General features: G+C 41.0%; 1 protein-coding gene across 5 annotated transcripts in view; it reads left to right on the top strand.

Moving 5' to 3' along the window:
- LOC126108889 (zinc finger protein 729-like) overlaps positions 1-27,394 on the top strand; it is a 114,798-nt gene that overhangs the window by 39,612 nt on the left and 47,792 nt on the right. Inside the window, exon 4 of one of the 5 annotated variants that reach the window (XM_049914255.1) lies at positions 2,922-3,032. The exons of the other annotated variants lie outside the window; for them this stretch is intronic. Within the exon in view, the coding sequence (XP_049770212.1) occupies positions 2,922-2,960 (39 nt within the window). The 3' untranslated portion in view covers positions 2,961-3,032. Of the gene's footprint in view, positions 1-2,921; positions 3,033-27,394 lie in introns of those variants that run through there. 5 annotated transcript variants of the gene reach the window in all.

The raw sequence follows: 27,394 nt of genomic DNA, 5'->3' as shown, positions 1-27,394 counted from the left end.
GGCCAGGGTAGTTGACTTACACCTTCTAGAGCACGTTGGGTGGCACGGGATACATGCGGACGTGCATTGTCCTGTTGGAACAGCAAGTTCCCTTGCCGGTCTAGGAATGGTAGAACGATGGGTTCGATGACGGTTTGGATGTACCGTGCACTATTCAGTGTCCCCTCGACGATCACCAGTGGTGTACGGCCAGTGTAGGAGATCGCTCCCCACACCATGATGCCGGGTGTTGGCCCTGTGTGCCTCGGTCATATGCAGTCCTGATTGTGGCGCTCACCTGCACGGCGCCAAACACGCATACGACCATCATTGACACCAAGGCAGAAGCGACTCTCATCGCTGAAGACGACACGTCTCCATTCGTCCCTCCATTCACGCCTGTCGCGACACCACTGGAGGCGGGCTGCACGATGTTGGGGCGTGAGCGGAAGACGGCCTAACGGTGTGCGGGACCGTAGCCCAGCTTCATGGAGACGGTTGCGAATGGTCCTCGCCGATACCCCAGGAGCAACAGTGTCCCTAATTTGCTGGGAAGTGGCGGTGCGGTCCCCTATAGCACTGCGTAGGATCCTACGGTCTTGGCGTGCATCCGTGCGTCGCTGCGGTCCGGTCCCAGGTCGACGGGCACGTGCACCTTCCACCGACCACTGGTGACAACATCGATGTACTGTGGAGACCTCACGCCCCACGTGTTGAGCAATTCGGCGGTACGTCCACCCGGCCTCCCGCATGCCCACTATACGCCCTCGCTCAAAGTCCGTCAACTGCACATTCGGTTCACGTCCACGCTGTCGCGGCATGCTACCAGTGTTAAAGACTGCGATGGAGCTCCGTATGCCATGGCAAACTGGCTGACACTGACGGCAGCGGTGCACAAATGCTGCGCAGCTAGCGCCATTCGACGGCCAACACCGCGGTTCCTGGTGTGTCCGCTGTGCCGTGCGTGTGATCATTGCTTGTACAGCCCTCTCGCAGTGTCCGGAGCAAGTATGGTGGGTCTGACACACCGGTGTCAATGTGTTCTTTTTTCCATTTCCAGGAGTGTATATAAAAAAAGAAAACATGAGTAGCAAATCTAAGTGTAGGATATGTGACCATAACAGTGAACCTGAGTAGGACATGGAGCTGTGCAGTGATCATCTTAGCTATGTCAGCTAGAGCAACATACAGTCTTCGTGGTATCAGGAGCATAAAATGCTAGGGCTTAATAATGATGCAGAAAAATAGGACTGACGATTTTGATACTGGCACATGGCCAGCAAGATTCTGTATTTATTGCAGAATTGGGAATTTTATTAGGTAATTGTATGAGAAGCTAGAGCAAGCTAGCAATATAGCAAGTAACATTTTGTTGGAGAAGCAATTCAGTGGCAGGCTGCTACACCTGTTACTGGTAGGTTCAAACAACACACAAGTGTTACAGAGATGCTTCAGGAACTCAAATGACAATTCCCAGAGGGAAGGTGATATTCTTTCGAGGAATGCTATTGAGAAATTTAGAGGACTGCCATTTGAAGCTGACTGTTGAACAATTTTGTTGTTTCCAACATACATTGCACATAAGGACTATGGAGATAAAATTTGAGAAATCATGTCTGAGATGGAGGCACACATACAGTCTTCTTCCCTTGTATTTGTGAGTGGAATGGGAAAGGAAGTGACCAGCAGGGTTAAGTGGTACCCTTTGCCACGCGCCATTGGGTGGATAGCGAAGTATCAATGTATTTGGAGATACTAGGTAAAATAAGTAGCTGATTAATGTAGTAGGAGCTGCAGTGATAGTTTTAATAGTAGTAAAAGTACTCATACATACGTACATACATACATACAAAATAATCTATTAGCAGTTCCCATAATTAGCAGTGTGAGTAGATTAGCACTAGTCACAAACAGCTGGTTGTAAATATTTTTTACAGCCAGTAAATTCCTGTGGGAGCTTCTGCCTCCAGATTTGCAGCCTGGCTCATCCCACATCCATCCACATCTTCATTTATGGAATGCAATGTGTAAATCAAAGAATGAACAAATGAATAACATTTTAATTTTATGAAAAAATTCAGAAACATTCAATAATAGGTGCAACCCATCAAGACAAATTAAGGTTATCATATTTTACTGGAAGAAGTTATACCTGTATAAGCAATTCCTCAGGCTGTTTAAAATCATCAGATTTTACAAGGCTATAACTTTGTTATAAATAAAGGTACAGAATTGGGATCAGATTTTTACTGCTATACATGCCTGAAAAGTCTTTATTTACAAAGGAACCATATGATTTTTCCATTTCTAATATTTTATATGTGTGCACATACAACATTAAGGTGCTTTTAATAGCTGTGTTTAGGATCAGATTCGTCATTTACTGATAAAAAATATCTAAATTCCTTTCAACACCTTAAAGCATCCAGGCGATAGACTTGATGCATGCATTTGCAAGCATGTCAGTTTAGGAAACTCACTGCTGTTCCCATGTAGCATCATAGTTCATCCAAAATTGTTGGAAGAGGAGGCACATAGGTGGAGCCTTCCACAAACTCCCACCAATAAAAAGGTACCATACTGTGAGATGAAGCAAATTTCAAGGCCGGGTCTGCAGCCCCTTTAGCTGATCAATCCCTCACGCAGCTAACTGTTAAGATGTGCTCTTTTGAGCAGGTTCCAATGCAGTGGTACACCATCCATATGAAAAATTATAGTTCTGATAGTTTTCCATCTCTTCTGTTTTTGGTCCATCTATGTGTTCTCTAATATTTTCAACTTTCTTCAATTTGTTACAGAATTCCTTTCTTTTCAGATTCAGTTCAGTACTAATCTCACTAAACTGTTCATCACATTACATAAATTGAATAATAAACCATGATCACTACCAAGAAACTTCCTGTCCCATATTGCACAGCACATTACCCTTATTAATGTTGTAGCTACCAGTTCAAGTCATCTCTGGAAGACTCATTTTATAAGATGTAAAGCAGTCAGAAATGGCCTGCTACTGGAAGAAGTAGACATTACTGGTAGGTGCAAGATTCCGTAGGTCAATGAAGAGGTTTATGCAAGGTGTTCAGTTGTCAACATCACATCACGTTCCTATTACAAGCTTGTATAGGGTAAATACTAATTGGTACATAGTAACTGCCATGCCCTATAAGATTATTTGATAGGATACTACTGAGTGAAAGTATGCTAGGAAGCATTTCAGCATGTTGACACTCTGGAAGAACATTCATTAATTGCAAGGCAGACAGATATGAGCTTTTTGGTTAACTCATTCTCATGCTGGTCCCTCCTGAATTTATTATTGATCTGAATGGCCAAGAACTTAACTCGTGGAACCTCATCCTGTGTCTGTCATTGATATCTCCTTGCATCTGTAAGTCATTTGGATTTGTTTGGAATTGCATGATGTATGTTTTTGTAATTATAAATGTTGAATTTTTGTTCTGTTGCCTGTAAACCAGTTGAAAGCATGTTCCATTATTCTCCTGGCTGTTTCTAGTAAAAATATGTTTGGCAGTTATAAATGTACTTGTCATCGGCAAGCATTGCAGATTTTGAAGGCACCTCCAATGGTTTTAGCACAACATTTATGTAGGTTGGGATAAATCAAATGCTGAACCCTGTGGGACATTGTATGTATTATTTCCCCAATTTGTATATAGGTTTCCTCCCAAGGTATCATTTTTACTATGACCCAGTTTTTTATTGCTAAGCTAAGATTCAGATCTTGTAAATGTAATTCTTTTAACACAATAACAGTGTAGTTTCCCGAGTAAAGGGAGATCAAGGTTGTAATGTGTTGCCAATAAGTTTTCTCCACTTCTACTGCATATTTCAGTCATGCTGTAAATTCAGCTCAATATTTTAGTAATTAGATTGTTATGATTATAAGAAGAAGAGTTCCTTCTTCTGTCACCTGATGATTCTTGTGATTGATTTGACCATTCATCTGATGGAACTGATGTCTGGTCAAGTATAGACTTCCTTACTGAGTCTTATGGATCTAATTTCAGTGATCACTTTTCCTCCCAGTTTTTTCAGCTACTATTAAGAAATTATTCATGGCCTGATATTTCAGTTTTTCCTAAATATTAAGCTGGTGCATAAATTGATAGCACTTTCATTTTGCATGTTGGTATTCCAGTTGCTGAGGGTTTATTTATCAATTGTCATTTTTTTATTTGTAGTTCACTGTTGCTCTTTGAGTTTACATATTGTCATTTTGTCATTTGGATATAGTGAGTGGAACTGTGGTCACTAGAAAGAGGAGTGCCAAGTGGAGAAATTGGAGCACTGTTGATATATTCATCTGTTTGGGTTTTGTACAGCTGTAGTAGCAGTGGAGGAAGCCAGAAACATTTGCGCTCTGTTTATGTTTAATGCCATTGGACAGTGCTTGGCAAGAAAATGGTTTTGTAATTCTAAGGAGAATTGTTTTGCCATTAGTGACTTACCTTCAGGCTTTGATGAAGGTCATTTAAATGCATTCATTCACAATGATCCATGTAATTGTGCTTGAGAACTGGCAAATTCAATGAACTGTGGGCATTTCATGACCTTCTGACATTTGCGTGCAATGGGGAAGGGTCAGAAATAGGGTGTACCAATACCACATGCACTAAACCAAAATCACAAAATTGGATGGCCATATGTGCATCTTTGCTTGCCTGTCGTCAGTTGCTTGTGAACAACACTAATCATTCCTGCCCTGTATCATTATGCTGATAAGATATGGTGGCTGTTTGCTAAAATAAGGAAAAGAAAAGAATGGTTGAGCCCAAACAAAGCAGCAACAAAAGGCATCTGCAAAAGATAATGTTGTATATCCTGTGTGGTTTACTATCAATTGTGTCCTTGAAATGTAACCACTGCTGACATTTACTGTCAACAACTGAGATGTGTTACATATGCACTACATGAACAACGGCCAGGAAGACACTACTCTAGGATAACACCTGCCCAAAAAACAGTACACAGAAGTTGGGTTTCGAAATCATTGCACACCCACATAATTCAAATGATCTTGCACCCTCAGATTTTCTCCCTTTCTGCTCTATTGAACAACCTTCAAGGGACTTCCTTCAAGATGTAAATACACTCTGAACCTTGTTCAAAGTGTTCTTCACCTTAAAACCATGTGACTTCTACAGTTGCAGAATGAAAGTCATCCCAACATTGTGAGACTTCTGGAAATAATGAAGGAGAACATTTCGTTCATTATTTAAGTCTCCCTTATTTGTATCTGTTATCTATTAAACTTACGAAAAAATGCCATGAACCATATACCAACCAAATACTTGGTGCAAATGGGTACATATGCATAACCTTTTTTCATTTTGCTGGTAAACTGTCTCCTTTCATCTCTGTCTAACCAGTATGTATAATGTTCAAAATAACATGGTCTCTTAAGCCCAGTGTCTGAGTACAGATGTTGCTAACACAGATTTGTATTGTACATATCTGTTGCAACACAGTTAACTCAGTTCATGTGTGCTAAGTTTTCAGTGATGAATCATATTGTCTTTAGTTGCCAAGTTTATAAAGAATTTAATATTTTCTCAAAATAATTCTGGTCCCCAACTGAGTAAATGTCAGAAGATTCTTAATTTCTTGTCATAAAATGATGTAGCTCTATTGAGAGATTAATGTAATGTGTGCACCATTTTTTCTCAGAAAATTTGAGTAGTAGTGATGGGTCAGCTGTGTTGCAGTAGTTATCCAACATAAAAACTAATTACTCTTGTTCTGAGGTATTGGTTGAAATAATTTTAATGAACACCCTAAAGGGTGCATTGAAATATTATTAAAAGTGAGCACCGCTTCTAAAAGTAATTTCATATGAAGAAAATGCAATGAAGAATTGGCAGAACCTGTAAATTAGTTAATAAATACATTTACTTCATTGTAGAAATTACTGAAGCACTGAATATCCACCAACTGATATAGGAAATTTTGAATTTGTTGTATGATCAGTAGGCCTCGTAGTTTCAGTGGATAGAGATAAAATTATTTTTAGTGGAATACAACAGTATACTTACTCATTAAAGGTCAGTTGAATCAAAAGTGCAATTCAGCTGAGGAAAGGGTGATTCCAAGTTTCCTCTTGGGCAATCATCCATATGAAAAGTGAGTTTCATTAATTGTTATAGTAACATTTAGTTTTCTAAATGATTGATAATGTGTTCACACAGTCGGCTATGTGGAATGAAAGATAGCTCCTGAAAGAATTTTTTTCAAAATTTTGTTTAAATAATAAATTATTTGAATTGTTCCCTTCCTTTAAAATGCAAATACATAAGGAATGCGTTAAATTAAGCATGCAATAATTGTATCAAAAACTTGAAATCTTGATGATAAAAGTCAAAAACTAATTGCATTTGGGACATTTTAGGCTCACACAAATAGTGTCATTCATAATGTAATTTTGGATACTCTAAGAAACTAAAACTATACATAAATCGTACAGTTTAAACACAAGTCTTTCAATTTTTCATTGTATTACATTTTGTTATAAAAAAAAATTCATCTTGCAACACAGTTGTAGGTCCCAATTCTAAAGACATGAGTAATATCTTTTCCTTTTTAAATAATCATTGCTTAATTTGTTAATGTTCAAATTTGTTCAGTTATAACAAAAAGTGCTGTCACTTTCGTATTTTGTGAATGTATTGTACCCTTTGTAATGGGTTTCAAAGACATTACCATAGCTTCTGCATTTTCAGAGATGCCATAGAAATTTTTATATACCTATCTCATTTAAAATTTCTACAATGACAAACAATCCAGGATTTATCAGATCAACATGCACATCCTTGCCAGCATCTGATGCAATTGCCTTCATCCGCAGCATTTGATCCCCGCAGGAATCATTTTACACCTCTGAATACCCAGCACATCTTTGATGGGTTGCATCCTCAGTTATGAGAAGATGTTTTATTTTTTCAAGCTTCAGGGTTGTTTTGACAAGAATATTATGATAGCTTAAGGTAAAAAATAATAGTAGTTTCGAATATGAGCAAAAAGTTTGACCTGAATGTAAGATATACACACTCAGTTGTACAGGTCTTCCAGTACCATAAAACATGGTTTTTGCTTGAATCTGAGTTTGTGCACATTTATAAAAATCTGTAGCTCAGCCAGCATAGCGTTTTCTGTCTTTCATCTGGTTCCACACTCCTCTCCTCATTGTACCACCAATAGCATCCATCACAATTTTATCATGACATGCTGCAAAGAATATCAGTCCATTTCCACTTTAAATACTTTCAAACACAAGCTGGATAACATGTACTTGTTTTCAAATAGGGGAGTACAGCCATCTCAACAAATTGTCGCTTTTTTGAAGCAAGAGTTCTTTTTATTTAAATCAGCTGTAATCTATGTTAGAACACAGCAATAGAAACATTCATGTGTTAGATCTCATTAGTGATTATGGCATAATAAAATGTTTCTGCAACATCCAGGCAAAACCTGTGAAGCCTGTACTTGTTCATGTGATGATGAGCACTTTGACTTTTGTCTTCATTAATCAGAGAAACATTATCTACAAAGTCTGTCTGTAGATTCCAGATTTGAGAGATCCATTTTGCGCATATCCCCAATTCAGCAGATTGTGAGTTTTTTTTAATGAAGCAGTGAAATATTAAATATAAAATGTGCTTATCAGTTTCTGACACTGCATCAGCAATGGTACCATTACCTTCTGCATATTTTTGTTGCATGTTAACATTAATCCATTTTTTCCATTTTACTTCTTTGCCAGTCAACTTCATTATTAAATGTGGAGTGAAGTTTATGAGCTACAGTTTTTACACTTCATACATGAGTTCGTAGTACACATGAATTAACAGTAGACTACATGTTCCAGTAACTCCCTACCTCATGAAAAAATGCTTTTTTCTGTGTCACTTTCAGTGCATTCACCAGATAGAGTTGGCATGATACTTTCACGCGTACATTGAGGTGCATTGTAAACCAACAAAATATGTAATGAATGAAAGTACTTTTTATTTGCCCCATTTCTGTGCCTGCGTGAAATTGCTTGTAAGCTCCCTGAGATGAAAATACTATGTAGTGTTTTTGCACAACTCTGTGCATCTTAGTCTTCAGATCTTTAAATAATTCAGTATCCTATCCATCAGGTGCTTACAAATTGTCCTCTGTGTTGTAAAAAGAAATCAGTTGTTTGCTTCTCTTTTTCTGAAACCTTGTTATTCAGTTTGTGTTGTTAACGGATGCTTAAACATTACAGAAGCTGTTGCACTGGAACAATTAATTTGTTTGTTACTGCATATTTCCAAGTGTGGATGTAGCTTTTATTGAAGTTTGTGGGGATTTGTGTGAACCTAAATAGGGTTCTGATTATTACACTCTAGTGACATGAGTGGTTGTGCATTTACTTTCTTTGTACATACTCTTCACAACTCTCTCTTCCTCTTTTCCTTTACTTTAAATCTAGACATTTGCTAAGTTGCTCTCTTTCCTTTCTTCTGAAGACTTGATATTTTCTTGTCATTTTCTCTACATTGAACCAACTGTAATTGATTTGCTTATAGTTTTGCAACATTTCTCTCTCTCTCTCATTTACTATTCATTATCTTTAGCAGAAAGCTAGTACAAATGTGTAGCAATGCAGCAGCATTCATATACAGATGCATTACTATGGAAATTATTCAGCAAATGAAACTTTTATTGTTTCATCCACAAAATAATCCCCCTATAAAACCTTTGCTTTACAGCACCATTTAAAAAAAAAAATTGTTTAGGTTTATATTAACTAACTTGACCTACCTTCTGTGTAGTAAGAATCCTTGACATTAAATTCTTCTTCAGATATCAAAACTTAATCAGTGTTTTTAGTTGAATATCTGGCAGCAAACATTATGAATTCAAACTTAAAATACCTATAACACTGTAGCCAAACAAAATGTACTTTGTAACATAGTCTACACAGTTCAAATCAGCACACAGGAAGTGTCATATTGATCAGCATGTTAGGTATATATTTTGGAGACAAAGACTCTTCCTATCATTGTAACCTCTATTTGTAGCTTTAAAAAAATAGATGTGGGAAATCATTTACATTTTTCCTCCTCAGACAGGAAAATATATACTACAGATGCAAAAACAAAGATAATGTTGAGAAAATTATATCTTAGTCTAATGCTTACATTTTGGAATGGTTCAAAACTACTAATTTGTCAGGCAAAATGGCTGACCTCCACTTAACTTCAGGAGGTGAAATAGCTAGTACTGACAATACATACACACACAGGTACAAGGAACTTCCCTAGCTTTTGGAATTATTAGTTCCTTCATCTGGAAAGAGTTAGTAATAGATACAGGAAGGTTAGGAAAGAAGGGCAGGTCACTGAGACCCAAAGAGTGTCACTCACAAGGAAACATCATCAATTTGACCTTATATTTTAGAGAGAACAAAAGCATTCCATACTTCATGGAGTATGACACACTTTTTTCTTCAAAAAATTTCCTACAACATTCAGGTGTGTCTTATACTCAAAATTAATGTATAATGTCCAGCATTTGATTTAAAATTCCTGCCATCCTTAAGAAAGGCCATATATTCAATGCTGTGGGAAACCTATCTCTATCTGGCAACATTGGATTCAACTGGCAGCAGCAGTGCACTGATTTCACGAACATGAGTTTTGGAGCTTCACAAGCTTGGTGAGCTTCACAAGCTTGCTAACACTGCCCCCCTCCCCCTCCTGCCCTGCCATCACAAACCCATAACACTGTCTAGCCTAAGATGTGTCACTGCAGCCTACAGTGCCAGTGAACTTGAACTGAAAGTGATTTGTGTTGTCGGTAACAGAATAGTATTTTCTTTAGTGGTTTCCTAATGGAAAAAAAGGTTTCATATGATGTGGGCTATAAATTGAAGGTAATAACATATGCAGAACAACATGGAGACAGAGCAGATGAGTGGCATTTTGGTCCTCCTCCACCAAAAATAGCCATTCTTGATTGGATTGCTAGTAAGGAAGAACTAAAAAATTAAAAAGACTACATGTGCAAATTTAGGACTGAATGTAAAATGACCAAAGCAACACTCACATCTGCAATTAAAGCAACACAAACAACTACTTCCCTGTCCTGTGTTTAATTCATGATACAATCCTACAAACATTCAACCAGATGACTGTACAATCATGTTCTGCATTGAAGATAGCTTTCTGGTCAACTGACAACTATGCCACTGATTTCAGGGCACATATGAAATGAGGTAGTGTTTGTTGGGTAGCCCCACATCCACAATTGCTGTGTACACAGCTACAGATAGTGCAGTTTGACACAGAGAAAATGCCTACCAGACTCGCCAGTGGAGGGCCATAGAAAGAAGCAGGACAGTCAAAAATTGATGTGCCCTGATGGCTTAGTGTGAATTGTTCTATTGTTTCTTGGATGTGGTGACAGTTCATAGAGACTGAAATGTATGCCAAAGTCCACGGCAGGGTTGACCATGTGTGACTTCAGCAGAGAGGACTGTTATTTGGCTGTAAGGTCACAACAGACTGCCTTAGTACTGTACGGCAACGGGCATATGAGCTTGGAGCACTTGCTGGACATGTTGGATCAAGGTAAACTGTGTGCAGATTGCTTTGGCAGAGTGGCCTTTGTTGTCGGAGACCTGCTGTATGTCTAACTCTGACACATCTTCACAGAAGGCAATGTCTAGAGTGAGCAGGCAGCTTGCTTGTGACCCAGGGCAGGCTTCTTTGTCTTGTGTTCAAAAGGTGGACCCCATGCTGCATTCCAGGATGTCACTCTGTGTGTCACAGGCATTTGGTGTAGGCTGTAAGGGTGGGACAAGAATCATGTAGTACATAAACTGGTTAGTACTTCTCTGCTCCAGATTATGTTTGTTTGATGAAAAGCTTCTGTCTTTCCACTAGCATGTTGCAGCATTGGCTGTTGCTATACTATGCCTAGCTGGCTCTGCTTTGCAAAGCCAGTTGGCCATGTTTTGCTTTCCAATGCATAACTCGCCCATCGGCAGCTGGCCCTGTTTCAACTCACTTCTGCTAAGGCATGTTTTTTTTACCAATTATTGTAAGTACATTACACTGACCTTTTTATAAAGACTCTGTCCCTTGGATTGACCAAACTATACTACCCATTACACCAGAGTTACTGGCGACCAGTATTTCCATCCTTATTTCGCCTCTTAAGTATCATTCTAACAATTAGTTACCTTAACCCTTTCACTGAATCTTAGCCATTTCCATAGGGCCCCTTTCCCTGCACCTTAACTCAAACACCATGGAACTAATTTCATTACTGTGCTTCGTACACAATTTTTTCTAACTCTCTACCTTCCACTTAAAAGTGAAAATAAATCGATTATTCTTCATACTATATCACAGTGCATTGTGCTTCATTCTACTGCTTTTATGCTCAGGTTATTCAACCCAGTGGAATGTGAACTATAGCTCTGTCCGAACTCAGTCATGTTCTTTGTCTTTTATGTACCAGAAGAACATCAGGCCCAGCAGAACAAGTGCCACTGCAGTGGTTGGTATGACAATAGTGTTGTCTCTTTCTGGTGCTGATTTTCACAATATTAATTTACATGCCGCAATAAGGTTTCCACAGAGATTGGTCCCTCCTTGTTCAGAAATGTGTTTATAGATGACATTAGTTCTGGCCCTAGAGTTATATTTAAGCTGCTTAGATTTGTGGCAGGTGGCATTTCCATGGGCTCTTCTGGCCAGTACAAATGTGGCTGTGAAATGCTGAAGTGAGTTATCCCAGCAGTCGTGGTGGACATGCAGAAAGTAGACCCCATTATGTTGCATGCTGTTCCATTTAATAAGAAAGCATTCACCTTTCATCCTACCCTCATTGCTGATGTACCCCTCCACTTCTTGAAACAGCTAGATTCTACTACCATCTTGCCAAAGCTAGGGTCCAACCCACGTGCCTCTACTTGCTGAAAGTACAATTCTGTCTGGACCTCTTCTTTATTGCACTCTCTTTCCTCCCCTGTCCCATTAGCAATTTCACTGCACAGGAATCCTGCCCCGCTCTTATTACCATACTCAGACTGACTGTGATTTCCTCTCAGTGACATTTTTGTAACTTTGCTTTCTCCATTTCCACATATCTTCCTTTGTCTTTTGCTGTTAATAACAGTCACTGAGTTTTTACTCTTACAAGTTTCTTCAATATTCCCCACTTGAAGCGTTATGCATGAATTATGTAGCACTCATGATGTGCTTGTTTCCCTGCTACTGTTACAGAAGTGGATATGGAAACTTCGATCAGTTCTGACTGTTGCTGTTTCTACTCCAAATTAAGGGACAAGTCTTTGTGCTCAGGTTCTGAAACCAACGTCAGCTTTGGTGGGTGATAGTTCCTTCTGTACTTTCCTTAGACCCTTTAAATACTGGTCTTCTTGTGACAAATTTACCCCTAGCTGAAACACTATCTTCTATGGACTGCAACCATTTTAATAACTAATTCCCTCTCTAAGACTTGTACTTGGGTTTGTAGTTCCCTGATATTCCTACTAGTATGTAATACTGCTGCTTTTGTACTTCAGCTGTCTACATGTCCATGCTTCTTCTCAGTTTTATGTGTAAGTTCAAAATCAAATTCGCTTAGGCTTGCTGCCCATGATGTCAACCTATTGGTAAGCTTTCTTTAACCCCAACAACCGTTTTAATACCATGTGATCTGTTGTTACTCTAAATGTTTTACCATACAGATATAATTTGAAATATGTGAGTCCATAAATAAGGTTAACATCCCATTCTCCCTTGTGGAATAATTTCATTCTGCAGAATTCAGTTGCCTTGAGCATAAGCTACTAGATGTTCTATTCATTCCACCTCTTCTAATAAGACAGCCTGGTGCATGGTTTTATGCGTCACATAACAAAATAGATTCTCTATTAAAATCTGAAAATACCAGTATTGGGCTGGAAGTTAAAGCTTGTTTTAAGTCCTCAAAAGCATGTTGGTACTGTTGTGACCACACAAATTTAGTACCCTTCTTTTAACAATTGTGTAACCTTCTGGCAATATCTGCATTTCCTTTTATCAACTGGTGGTAATAGTTCACAAGTCCAGAATGATTGCTACTCTTTTACAGATCATGGCACAGGAAATTAACATACAGCTCTAATTAATCTTGGGTCTGCCTTAACTCCATCATGTCATATGTCCTAGGTATGCTATCGATTCTGTTGCAAAATCACACTTTTCTGTACTCAGTGTCAACTTCACTTCTTTTAACCGTAGGAATACTTCCCTTAATCACTGCATATGCTGTTTGATATCACTTCCATAGACGATTATGTCATTAAGATACACAGAGCATTGCTATGGTTTCAAACTTTTGAGTATTGCGTCCAACAATCTCTGAAATGTTACAGGTCCTTTTCTTTAATGAGGATGGCATCCTTCTGATTTGGTAGTGTCCCCAGGGTGCCAGAAATGCGGTTTTGTTTCAGTCCTGTGGTGCATGCTCTATGTGGTGATAATCACTCTTCAAGTCCATTGTTGTAAAATATTAGCATTGCTTTGAATGATCCATAGTTTCTGTGATGTGTGGGAAAGGGTAGGCATCCATTATGGTTTTCGCATTTAGGTGTCTGTAATCAAACCAAAACCTATATTTCTGGCACAACTATTCCTGCCCACTATTGACCATCACATTCTTCAGTTATTCCATCATTCAGCTGTTCATCAGTTTAGAACTCCAAAATTGGGTGAAAGTTGCTAGCTATTTTATATGGTTTGTGTTAGACTGATGATTCATTTCCTATTGGTATGCAGTGTTGTGCAATATGCGTACCTGATAATAGTCCTTTTGGAAAAAATAAATCATTGAATTCCAAAAGTAGTTTTTTCATCTGTTCCCTATTGTTTACCTCTAGGTGCTTTACTTTTGCTTCCCATACAGTTTCAGTGATGTCTGTCAATTCTCCGTGGCTGACCCCTAAATGCCCCATTCTTCTTCCTCCAAGATATTCATGTTAGCAATTAACAACTGGTTTGTTAATCATATGCCCTCCATGCTGAAATGTTACATAGAAACAGATACGTGCATGATACGTCTGTTAAATAAATAACCCACCTGATCTAATACTTCATTCTCTTCTAATGGTTCTTTCACACACAAAATTCCTACTGGCAAACTAGACTCAGCACTGACCCAAAGTAATTTCACAGTACCCTTAGATACATAATCATGAAAATCAAGTCTTAATGGTTGTTCAAGGTTTAATTGGTTCATCTTTTGCAACACACTCACCTTGCCACCTCTCTACCATAACTTAACCTAACTGAAGCATCTTTCTGCCACGTTCCACCCTATGTAGCTTGAAGTTGATTATGGCACAATGCTGATAAAAGAAATCTAATTCAAGAATCATGTTGTAGCCCTCATTTGCAAGTGGCACAATCTCTAATTGTTGTTTAACTTGAGCAGTATCCGGGTGAATGCTTATGTCCACCATCCTAATGGTGTGATGTCTTTATTCCCACTTCATGCAGTCTGTACTGTGGTGGGTCCAATTGCTTACATTTCACCAGATCTGTACTGGCAACTGAAACATGTCCCCTGTGTCCAGTAATATCATGGAATCCGTTTTTTCCCACTATTCTTCTTACCGCACGCAGTTCTTATCACATCCACTTCTCCATACAGTTATGTAGCATCTAGTCTTACTGGGAATCACCATAGATGGACTAGGGGTCCCACCAAGTGTTTAATACTTTATTCACGTCACCCTGAGGCTGGTGACACTTCATCCTTACATGGCCTGTTTGTCCAAACTCGAAATGTTGTATATTGGCTGCAAACACTGTCCATTTGTTCTGCATTCCAGTCAACAAATTGATCTTCTCACACACTGTAGTTACCATACTGCTGTGCGCAAATCTGTCAGACACCCTGTCCACACACATTATGACATTTCCGCATGCAGCCCTCTTAAAAAAGCATTGAAGACCCCCTGCTCTGCTTCTTGCGAAATAATGTCATTGACTTTAGCATCCTGCCCCAATGCACAGGTATGTCCATTAATTTTCCTTATCTTATCTGCAAATTATTCCATAGTTTGTGTATTTTTCTTAGTCATTACTGATAATTTTTCCCTGTAGTGTCTGGCACTATTTTGATCCCTAAATCTTTGAATTAACCCTTCTTTAAATTCTTCGAATGTTGTGGCTCCCTTCAGAGCTTCTGTATACCCTAAATACGTTTTTACTTCCCCCGTGAGCCTGAGTTTTGTAACAGTCAATAGTACTTCATTAGACCAACCTTGCATCTGAGCCAGATATCACAGGTGAAGACCTGCTCATTGTCAGTTGTTTTACCAGGACAAGGAGCAATTAAACTTTTGTCTGACAAATTTACACTCTGTTTAATGATAGTGATCTTGTCAACCCACGAAGTTCTTTATAATCTGCTGGTATTTGTGCTACATTTCCTAACAATATGCATACTGCTTCTGGCTATGGCACACCTTGTGTCACTGGTTCTATTGAAGCTTTGTCCTTCACAACACTCTTTTCAAGAACTAACATTCACAAGACAAGAAGACAACATACATTAACTTACTTCTTACATGTAATTATGAGCCATATTGACTCCCAGCACTGCATACACATATGGCCCAAATGATTACATGTGTAACATTTTCCTGGAGGTGATTTCATACATTGCACTTAGTGACCCTCGACGTTACACTGTGCACATCTAACAGTCACTAACTAATCATGCCTTCCATTACCTGTAAGGGTAGAAAAATCCACTGGTTCTCTATTTGCAATAAAATGTACTTCATAAAATTCATTACTGTCAGATGTTTCTTCCATGACTAAAATATAAGAATTTTCTTTTTGTTTGTGATTCACTGTAACATAGGGTGTAGCTTAAAACATTGCTCTAAGAAGAAGGCAAAGTTCTGACATCAGTGTTGCATGGCCCTTGGATTGTCACACGTGGAGAGTGAAATGAGATGTCAGGGCAACTGTAGATATGTTTAATTACTTTCTTTTTCTAACCCTCAGGAACAGCTTTTTAGAGACTTCCAATTGCCTCTCATGTGAAATAGTAGACATCTGGCATTGCTGACAGTGCAAGGCTGAATATGGGGTCACTCAGTGCTGCTGTCAGCAGTCTCTCTGGCTGTGACAGTGATGAAACTGCAGTGGTGCAGCTGATGATTGCCGTGAACTTCCTCCAGTGAGCAACCAGCTCCCTCGTGCATCACGGCAGGCTGTGTAATGGTGAAATGGCAGACCCCATACTACATTCTAGGATATCACTCTGGGTGTCACAGGCTTGTGGGTGTTGTCGGCTCTGATATTGAGAAAAGAATCATTTAGTACACAAATGGCTGAATGCTTACACATTCCAGACTATGTTCGTTGAGGGCTTCAGGCACAACTGGTGGCAAGTGAGGAAAGTCTCCCGACATTCCACTAAAGCACAGCAGCATTGGCTGATGCTATAACACACCCAACTGACTCAGCTTCGCAACGCCAGTTGGCCATGTTTTTCTGTGCAGCATGTAATACTCCCACCCACCTGCAGCTGGCTCTGTTGCAGCTCACTTCTGCTCTGGCGTATTTTCTGCCCAAATTCAATTGACATGCTACAGACAAAACCCAACAAGGACTCACACCAGAGAGATAATTGAAAGGACCTACAATCAAACAAGTGTATCAATGGAAAAAAGTGGTGGCGTAGAGTAAGAGAAGACATTATGGTCAAATATTTCAAGAAGTACAGCATAAGTAATGCTCTGGTGGGCAGTGAAGACCATCTCTTACATGAAGAAAATAGTGGTCATGACGGAGAAGCTAAATCTGGATATTCAGGGGCCTTTAGGTCAGTTCGGTTTTAAACACAAAGAATTTTTTTTTTAGCCTGGCTTTGCAATCTCATATTAAAAATTGTAAAAATGTTACTTTTTAAAAAGTGGTTAAAATGGAAGTGTGCCTTATAGCCCATAGCATCTTATAGTCTGTAAAATATACTGAGGTTCTCACTGAAGCCTTCACTGATCATAATTATCCTCCCAATCTTGTACAATAACAAATCTCTCATGCCTTATCTTTCCAGTAACCCATTCTCTGGCCTAAGAGGAGCATTCCCCTTGTAACTTAGTACCACCCAGGACTGGAGCAACTGAATTACATTCTCCACTAGGGTTTTGATTACGTCTCATTGTGCCCTGAAGTGAGAAAGGTTCTGCCCAGTATTCTTCACACACCTCACACAGTGGTATTCCACCGCCCACCAAACCTACACAATCTACATCTACTCGTCCGTTCCTACACAACCCCTGCTCCCAACCCCTTACCTCATGGCTGACACCCCTGTAATAGACCTAGATGCAAGACCTGTCCCATACATCCCACCACCATTAGAAACATCACCTATGCCATCAAAGACAGGGCTACCTGTGAAACCCGTCATGTGATCTACAAGCTGCAACCACTGTGCTGCATTCTATGTGGGCATGACAACCAACTAGCCATCTATCCACATGGTTGGCCACCAAAAAAAGTGGACCACTTGGTTGCTGAGCATGCTGCCCAGCATGAATTCTACATTTCAATGACTGCTTTACATTCTATGCCATATGGACCCTTCCCACTAACACCAGCTTTCCTGAATTGTGCAATTGGGAACTTACCCTACATTCATGTAACCCTCGTGGCCTCAATCTTCATTAGTCCTTGTCCTCACCCATCCAGCTTCCTGTTCCATTCTAGCACCATACAGCCCTCATTCCACCATCGCACCCAGTCATTTCACTTCCCTCCTTTTTTGGTAGCCACCTCCCCACCTCTCACCTGCCCACCGTTTAACTGCGTGATAGCACACAGCTGCAATACCCTCTTTCCACCTCATCCTTGCATACTCCCCAGCAGCACTGCACTGTACGTCACCCCTCCCCTACTATGCCTTCCCACCCCAGTCTTCTCGTTACCCCTGCCCAGTCAACACTCCCATCATGCAGTGATGCTGCTGCTCACAGTGTGGCTAGAGTTGCCTGACTGCAGTTGTGTGTGTGTGTGTGTGTGTGTGTGTGTGTGTGTGTGTGTGACCTAATTTTGATGGAAGACTTACAGGCCAAAAGTTTTATTTGTGACACTCTTTTTGTTGTGCCTATTTGTGACTTAGCATCTTCACAATATGGCGAGTGTCAACTTTGCTTCCCCCTGCTGGTCGAGGGGTTAGAATAGGCTTGAGGTACCCCTGCCTGTTGTAAGAGGTGACTAACAGGAGTCTCTCACTTTTTGGCCCTATAAGTTCAGGCCCCATTTTATCATTTGACCTGCCTCTTTACAAATTCTACAGAAGTGCAGGCCATATAGGGAAGGATGCCTTATGAGGTGCATGAATTACCATAGTGTGCTCTCCGGAGCCTCTTGTCATGGCTTTGCATCTCCACCTGCAATTCAACTATTTGAGCAAGGACACTTTCCGGGGTATGTCATCTTCTTCCGTTGTCTCCTGTACCTGTTGTGGTAGAGCCATCATGTACCCCTTTGGTGGTAGTCCCCTGACAACACAGGGATTGCACTGCTGATGCCTGAGCTGTAAACTCCCCACATATGCCAAGCAGTAGATACCAGTCTTCCTGGGGCACCAGGACTCCCAGCAACGGCCATCGTGCCAGGTGGCCTATGCTGTGGCTGTGTGGAGCCCATGCGGAGATCCCCTGATATAGGAGTGGGTGGCATCGTGGCAGATGACCCGCAATGAAGCAGAGTAAGTCACATCTTGCTGGTGACTGTATGGCGCCAGCAGTCTCTTATGAAGGACAAGATCGAGTACAATGCTTACAGATATGGTCTTAAATCGCTTCCCTCCCTTGCTATACCATGGGATTGTCATAGGGCTACAGAAAGAAGAGAGCCATATTCGCCTTGGTATTTAGCCTGTAGCAGAATGGACAAGGACTCCTTTCTGTGCACAAAGCCTCAATTTTTTGTTAAACATCTTGAGGGTAAGTTTGAGGAAGTGACAGCACTGTCCAAGATGAGAAGCCGTGCAGTCTCGATTCAGACAGCATCCCTAGCCCAATCCCGGGCGTCACTCGCTTGTGACCAGCTGGGTGATATTCCTGTTTCCATCACTCCCCATAAAACCCTCAACATGGTCCAGGGAATTATTTTCCATCACGACCTCATCTTGCAGTCTGACAAAAGCTCCACGCCAATCTAGAATGTGGGGTGTTCATTTCATCTAGCGCATTTACAGGGGACCCAAAGACAACATGGGTGCTGCCGGTGCCTTCATCTTGGCCTTTGAGGGTGATTCATTGCCTGAGAAGGTCAAGGTGACAGTTTACTGTTGTGACGTGAAACCATACGTCCCTCCCCCTATGCGGTGCTCTAAGTGCTGGAAATTTGGGCACATGTCTTCCTGGAGCACTTCCAACACCACATGTCGAGATTGCGGGTGTCCACTGCAGCCAGGTACTTCCCATGAGCCTCCTCCACCTCATATCAACTGTGGAGAGCAGCAATCCCTTCCCCCCAGCCAGAGAAGCAACAATCTCCTCCGGCTCGTCTCATGCGGAAGAGGTGCTTTGGGACCCTCTGTCTCAAGGTCTCCACTAATGCCACAGCAGACACTCCACTCGCCAGTAGTAATGGGAGCCAAAAGATGCTTGACAAAGAGCTTCACAGTCTTCATCTGTGCCTGAAGCTGCTTCTGACAAGTCTTCCCAGCAAGCCCCTAAAGAGAAGTGAGAGTGCAAACAAACAATGAAGTCTACCAAGGAAAAGCAACACCACCACTACCTACCAATTCTGCACCTGTGGATGAGGTGGGGATCTCAGCATCTTCTGAGGATCTGGATCTCACTGACGCCTCATCCACAACAGGAAGGGATACAAATAGTCAGTGGCAGCAGGTGACCCTGAGGCATAACCTGCCTCCTTGCATGCTTCATGCCTTCCCAGCCTCATGATAATGTCATCGTCCAGTGGAGCAGCTGTGGTTTTTTCCACCACCTGACTGATCTACACCTATTGTTTAGCTTTACACCTGCTTTCTGCTTTGTCCTCCAGGAGACCTGGTTCCCGTCAATGCGGACCCCTGCCTTTCGTGGCTATAGGGGATATTACAAGAACCATAGTAACTATTATAGAGTGTCAGGTCTAATTCGCGTCTATGGCCTGAACTCAGTATGCAGTTAACCTGTGCCCCTTCAAACCACTCTTGATGCTGTGGCTGTTAGGATAAGGATGACACAGGAAATAACTGTCTGCAATGTATATCTTCCTCCAGATGGTGCAGTACCCCTGAATGCATTGGCTGCACTGATTCATCAACTCTCTGACCTTTCCTACTTTTGGGAGATATTGATGTCCTTAACCCCTTGGCACTGTGCTTACTGGATGAGGTGGAGATGTCGAAACTTTAGTGTCTCAACTCGACCTCTGCCTCTTAAATACTGCCCCCCCCCCCCCCACACATTTCAGTGTGGCTCATGGCATTTACTTGGCCACTGATTTATCCCAGGACTTCTCCCATCTGTCCACTGGGGAGCCCACGATGACTTGTGTGGTAGTGACCACCTTTCCATCTCCCTGTCACTCCCCTACCGCCATTCCCAAGGACGTCTACCAAGATGGTCTTTAAACAAGGAAGAGTGGGAAGCTTTCACCTCCGCTGTCACCATTGAAACTCCTCCACATGGTATCATGGATGTGGTAGTTGAGCAGGTCACTAGAACGATCGTTTCTGTGGCAGAAAAAACAATCCCTTGTTCTTTAGGGTGGCCCCGGCAAAAGTCAGTACCTTGGTGGTCGCCGGAGATCGCTGAGGCCATTAAAGAGCATCGGCGAGCTCTACAGCGACGTAAGTGGCACCCTTCCCTAGAGCAGCTAATAGCCTTTAAAGGGCTTGTACCTGTATTTGCCAGCTTCTAAAAAGACGGAAACAGGCCTGTTAGGAGATTAACATCTCGACCATTGGGTGCCTATACATCCCCTTCCCAAGTCAATATGAGAATCAGATGTGTTTGTGAGTACGAGACCCCAACAGGTGTTACTGGCATTAACATCAATGGCATGATATTTACGGACGCAAACACAATTGTCGAGCACTTTACTGAGCACTCTGGTTGAGCCAGAGAATTAACCCCCAGCATTTCGCACCCTCAAATGGTGGATGGAAAGGAAAGCCCTCCAGTTCACTGAATGTTACATTGAACCCTATAATGCTCGATTTACAGAGTGGGAATTCCTCAGTGTCCTTGCACATTGCCCTGACACAGCTCGTGGGCCAGATTGGATCCACAGTCAGATTATGAAACATCTCTTGTTCTACAAGCAACATCTCATCATCTCCAACAATCTCTGGTGCGATGGCGTCTTTCCATCACAATAGTGGGAGAACACCATTATTTCAGTGCTCCAATCCGGTAAAAACCCACTTGATGGGGATAGCTATTGGCCCATCAGCTTCACAACGTTCTTTGTAAGCTGTTAGGACATACGGTAAGTCAGCGGTTGTGTTGGGTCCTGGAGTCACATGGACTACTGGCTGCATGCCAGGGCAGTTTCTGCCAGGGTCACTCTACCATTGATAGTTTCTCTCGAGTCTGCCATCAGAACAGCCTTTTGCAGATGCCAACACCTGGTTGCCATCTTCTTTGATTTATGGAAAGCTTAAGACATGACCTGGCAACATCGTATCCTTGCCACATTGTATGAGTGGGGTCTCTGGGGCCCACTCCCGATTTTTATCCAAAATTTCCTATCGCTCCGTATTTTCCATGTCCAAGTTGTTGGTGCCTCCCATAGTTTCCCCCATATCCATGAGAATGGGGTCGTGCAGGGGTCCGTATTGAGTGTCTCTCTATTTTTAGTTTCCATTAACAGTCTTGCAGCAGCTGTCAAACCGTTGGTTTCACCTTCTCTGCACGCAGACGACTTCTGCATTTCGTACTACTCCTCCAATACTGGTGTTGCTGAGCAGCGCCTACAGGGAACCATTCACAAGATGCAGTCACGGGCTCTAGCTCACGGCTTCCAGTTTTCAGCTGCGAGGTCGTGTGTCATGCACTTCTGTCAGCGTCGCACCATTCATCGAGAGCCAGAATTTTACCTTAATGATGATCCACTCACTGTAATGGAGACATATCGATTCTTGCGACTGGATTTCGATGCCTGATTGACATAGCTTCCTCATCTCCATCAGCTGAAATGGAAGTGCTGGTATCACCTCAATGCCCTCTGCTGCCTGAATAACACCAGCTGGGGTGCAGATCGCTCTATGGTGTTGCAGGTCTACAGAGCCCTTGTTCAACCCCACCTTGACTATGTGAGTCTGGTTTATTCTTTGGCAGCTCCTTCAGCGTTACGTTTACTCGACCCAGTGCACCACTGTGGTGTTGACTGACAACAGGAGGCTTCAGGACAAGTCCAGTGACCAGACTGGAGTCCCTCCATTGAAGGTTAGGTGTGCACAACTGCTCGCCAGTTACATTGCATACATTCATAGTTCTCCTGAGCATCCGAATTACCATATTATTTTCCCATCCATGGCATTTTGTCTCCTGCATTAGAGGCCCAGGTTAGGGCTTAAGATGGTGGTTTGCATCTGATCTCTTATGTGTGAAGTGGAATCTTTGCTTTTACCACCTGTGCTCAAGGTCTTTTCACGTAAACCTCCATGGTGTTCACTGAGGCTGAAGCTTCGCCTGGACATTTCACAGGGCCCTGAGGACTCAGTTTACCCTGCAGCTCTCTGCTGTCACTTCCTCTTGATTCTTGACATGTACTGCGACCATGAAGTGGTTTACACAGACAGGTCAGTGGATGATGGTCACGTTGGCTTCGTGTATGTTCATGGGGAACATATTGAACAGCACTCCTTGCCAGACAGCTGCAGTGTTTTGACTGCAGAGCTGGCAGCCATTTCTCGTGCTCTTGAGTGCATCCACTCATGCCCTGTCGAGTCGTTTCTTCTATGTACCGAATCATTGAGCTGCCAACAAGCTATTGACTAGTGCTACCTCCACTGTCCTCTGGTAGCATCCATCCAGGAGTCTATGTATGCCCTGTAATGGTCCAGTCGTTTTGTGTTGTTTGTGTGGACCCCAGGCCATGTCGGAATCCCAGGAAATGAACTTTCTGACTGGCTGGAAACGCCATCTGGTGATCAACATCCCTGTAACTGACCTGCGGTCATTATTACACCACAAGATTTTCCAGGTTTGGGAGACGGAATGGCATAATCTCAGTATGCATAAGAAACTGTGTGCACTTAAGAAGACTATGAATGTGTGGAAATCCTCCATGCGAGCCTCTTGCACATTGCCACCTCCAGTCGGATAGACCCACTTCGGTGTCACTGTGGCTGACATATGACTGTCATCCACACCTTGCTGGACTGCCCACTTTTAGCCACTCTGTGGCGGACTTTTAACCTTCACAGCACACTAACCTCGTTGTTGGACAACAGTGCTTCAACGGCAGATTTAGTTTCACGTTTTATTCATGAGGGGGGTTTTATCGTACCATCTAAGGATGGGCATTTAGCCTTCCTCTGAGGTAATCACCCTCCCTCCAATTTGTTTGTCTTTGTGGTCATCTTTTCCCTATATAAGTTCATCTCGCCTTGTCTTTTTTGGGGTGGACATTTTAATGTGTTGCAGAGTGGCTGGCACATCCTCTTTTACTATTGTGATCAGCCAGCCCAGACCACATGCTCTATGGTTTTAATACCTTCTTCTACTTTCCCTTGTGGTGTATGTTTTCCCCGTTTTCTGTTCATTCCATTCGTTTGTGTGTGTGTGTGTGTGTGTGTGTGTGTGTGTGTGTGTGTGTGTGTGTGTGTGTGTGTGGTGTTGGGTGTTTTTGTACCTTGAGCCTTGCTTCTGTCAGGAAAAAAGGTGCTGATGACCCTGTAGTTTGGTTCCTTTATACCCAAAATCAACCAAAAAATCGACTTTGCTCTTCATAATATTGTTACATTCCATGCAGGATTTTCCATTACTTGATTCCATAAAATATGATGCTTGCAAGACATCAGTGCTGCAGTTGATCTGACATTGAAATTTGGGCTGTAATTCTAATATTTTGCAGTTACGACCCTCCAAAGTACAGCTTTTGATGATGCACGTTCATAAGTTTTCTGTTACTCCACCCCACTGGAGCCACATAATGCCTGAGCAACAAGTACTACACTGTTGAATGGGTAAAGGGTTTGCGAAATACTGTTTTGGTGTTGCTTTTATACTTCATTCATTGTGCAAAAGTGTGTGGTTTCTAACTTGTAAGTGGGGACAGAGATCTCTTTACTTAAAATATTCTTATGTTGCAATTCACAAATGTAGTGTAAATGATTGAAGGCCATGTTGTAGTAGTATAGCTGTCAGTCTGTTTCTCTAGAATTAACAGCTGGCACTGTTAAAGCGAAGTACATTTTGCAGGAGGTGCACTGTTCTTAACATAATTGGGATGATCAAAATGTAGATCAAAAATAGGTAAATTAATTTCATAATAATTCTGAAGTTGGCTAGGTTACTTTCTTTCATCTTGATGTTTGTATATGTAGCTCCAGAATATGGATACAGAAATAATGTTAAAATACAGGGTGTAGATAAAGTCCAGGAACACTTTCAATTATTTATTGCACAAGAACTAAAAATTGGACAGGTTTCATACATATTGCGTTTTAAAAAAATACTCTGAAAGTTTTTTTACAAACACTTGATATGTGAACCATGAGTAACCCAGCAGACATCAATACAGTAATCGAATTCTTGCCCTATCCATCTCAGCATGTCTCTCTTATGTGCTCCACATTCACTTCACTCACACTGGGATGTCCACTTCTCTTTGCCAGGCACAAGCAACCTTGTGTAATGATTTTGTTGTGTCAGTGGTAAATGGCCTTCCTTGTTGGTGTCTTCTTACTGTACTTGGTTCTAAACATCTGTTGAACAGCTGTAGCAGACTTATTTTTGTCAAACTCCAACACACACAAAGATTGCTCCGTACCTGATTTTGCCATGTTTGCATGTCTGCATCAACCAGCAATAAAAACTCTCTCTTCAACATAAACTGGAAAGTGGAGTGACCACTCAGTTTGAGTTTCTCAAAGTAGGGATAAATCTTCAAAATAATGTCTGTACCGCAATCTCAATCTCTGCTGAATGTATAGATTCTTTACGATTGCAGCTTCGGATGAGATACAAATGCACAACATAGAAGTTACATCAGTAGTGTCATGCAAAAGCAGACTGAGCATACAAACTGCTAAAAAACAATACAGAAATGGCTGAACAGGAACAACAACATATATGTTACATATGTGGACCTACAACAGGTTCTACTTTGTCATACATTGGCACATTCCATGGTATTATGCCAGAGACAGCTGCTGTTTTCATGGTTCATGACTTCGGTACTTCAGTAACATGGTAAATTTAGGCGATGGATCTGACGCAAGGTGTGGTTCAGCCAAAATAGTTTTCTATCTTATTAAATTTGTGATGCTTGAAGATGGTATGGAACACAAACTAATTATATGGTCTGACCACCATGTTGGGCAGAACAATAACTGGTGAATTTTAGAACTTTATTTCTATCTGGTCAACTGCAACTACTGTGTAGCAATACATAAAAAGCTTTTATGTTCGAGTCACAGTTTCTTATCTTGTGACAGGAACTTTGCAGTAATTGAGAAAAGAAAGTGTCAGAAGTTATGGCTCGTTTAGAATGGAAACATGTCGTAGCCTAGGCCTCTGTAGCACCTTCAAAATTGACCATTCAGGAGATGATGGAGGAATTAAAGGGCATATGATCTGTTGAGCTGGTTCTCAAAACACCACCTGCTTTGAAAATTATCGGTGTGCTCTGGTTGAAGCTATGCAGTGACTATCCTTCAGGCATAAGCATGTTTTCATCCATGTGAAAAACATTTATTGTGAAACATGGTTGTGAACATGAATTAAAAGATATTCTGTTGCGTTTTGATTTTTGGTTGCTCTACAGTGGGTACTGAAACTGGCAAGGAGAAGAAAAGCGATCTGTTGGACATGAAATACATGGAATCAAAATTCAGGCATTTTATGAAAACATTAAGTGTGCCAACTGTGTGTAATGTGCCAGCTTTGGCTCTCAACTTGATAACAAACTCATGTTCTATTACGTTTTTAAGACCAAATTAATCAATTTACAATAAATATTACTTTGTATCTGGTTATAATTTTCTTATTTAAAACTTTCATATAATAGGCAACCTTATCCTTACAGCAGAATACAGAGTGATTTGCAGTAATGCTATATATCAGTTGCTATGCACTATATTTCTGTTTTAATAATCATGTTTTTTTTTTAAACCTATCCTTAGCACAGTTTTAAAAAGCACAAGCCACTATTTTCAACAGTCTGTATCTGCAAACAATACATACCTGCTATTACATTTTTATTAACTTTTTTTTTTTTCCTGAAAACTCCGATATGTGCCATGCAGCATTATTCATGCACACACTTCATTTTGCTATGATTATGTGCATCCATGAGGTGACACTAATTGAGAATACGATTGATTGGTGCCTTCTTCCAGTCACTAGGAAAATTTCATGGCCTTAGAGATGTTTTATATGTTAGTGTTACAGAAGGAACAAGTTCAGTGTAATATGAGCGGTATTGTACAGCCATCTCATACGTTCCAGGTGCCTTTTTTCTATTAAGTGGCTACACAGTAGAAAATCAACAGAAATTGATCATCTCAAAATCTGTCATTTTGATGTTGATGCCAGTACTGAAAGAAGGAACTCCATTACAATGTTCCATGATGAATTAGGTTTGGAAGAGCAAATTGAATATTTGGGCCTTGTGTGTGTTATCTTCAGTTTGTGTGCCAGTAGGGTGACTGATTGTGACTTCAGTCCAGCTGCTGACACTGTGAGCTAACTCCTTATTGAGAATAACAATCAAGATGTGTAATGTTAATGTTTTGAAATTGGTCCTATGATGTATTGAGTTTCAGGCTAGTGAACAGATCTGATGTCAGAGTGTCCCTCTACAGTCCCATGCATGGGTCAAGGCCATCCACCACTGAGTATCTACCCTGTTAAAATCACCAGCTGTCTACACTAGGGTTTGTCAGTCCAGCACCATTTAAAAGTATGAAGTTAGGCATATATTGCAATAGTTAATGTATACTTAAACAAGTTGTTTAAACAGAAATTAAATGCAGTGAAAACTAAATAAGGAAATTTAAACACAGTGACAAAGTTAAGTTGAATGGTGTGTACTGTCAATGTAAGACACAAAAATAGAAATTGCCATACTTAAAATACTTAAATTGAATTATATAGGTTCACATAGCAAGGTTGAACACTTCAGACTGAAGATCATTGCAGTTAACTTACATGAATAAT

Source organism: Schistocerca cancellata, chromosome 11 (assembly GCF_023864275.1).
Source record: "Schistocerca cancellata isolate TAMUIC-IGC-003103 chromosome 11, iqSchCanc2.1, whole genome shotgun sequence".
Taxonomy (NCBI): Eukaryota; Metazoa; Arthropoda; class Insecta; order Orthoptera; family Acrididae; genus Schistocerca; species Schistocerca cancellata.
The sequence above is the reverse complement of the archived record's forward strand: the minus strand, read 5'-3'. Positions and strand labels throughout refer to the sequence as shown.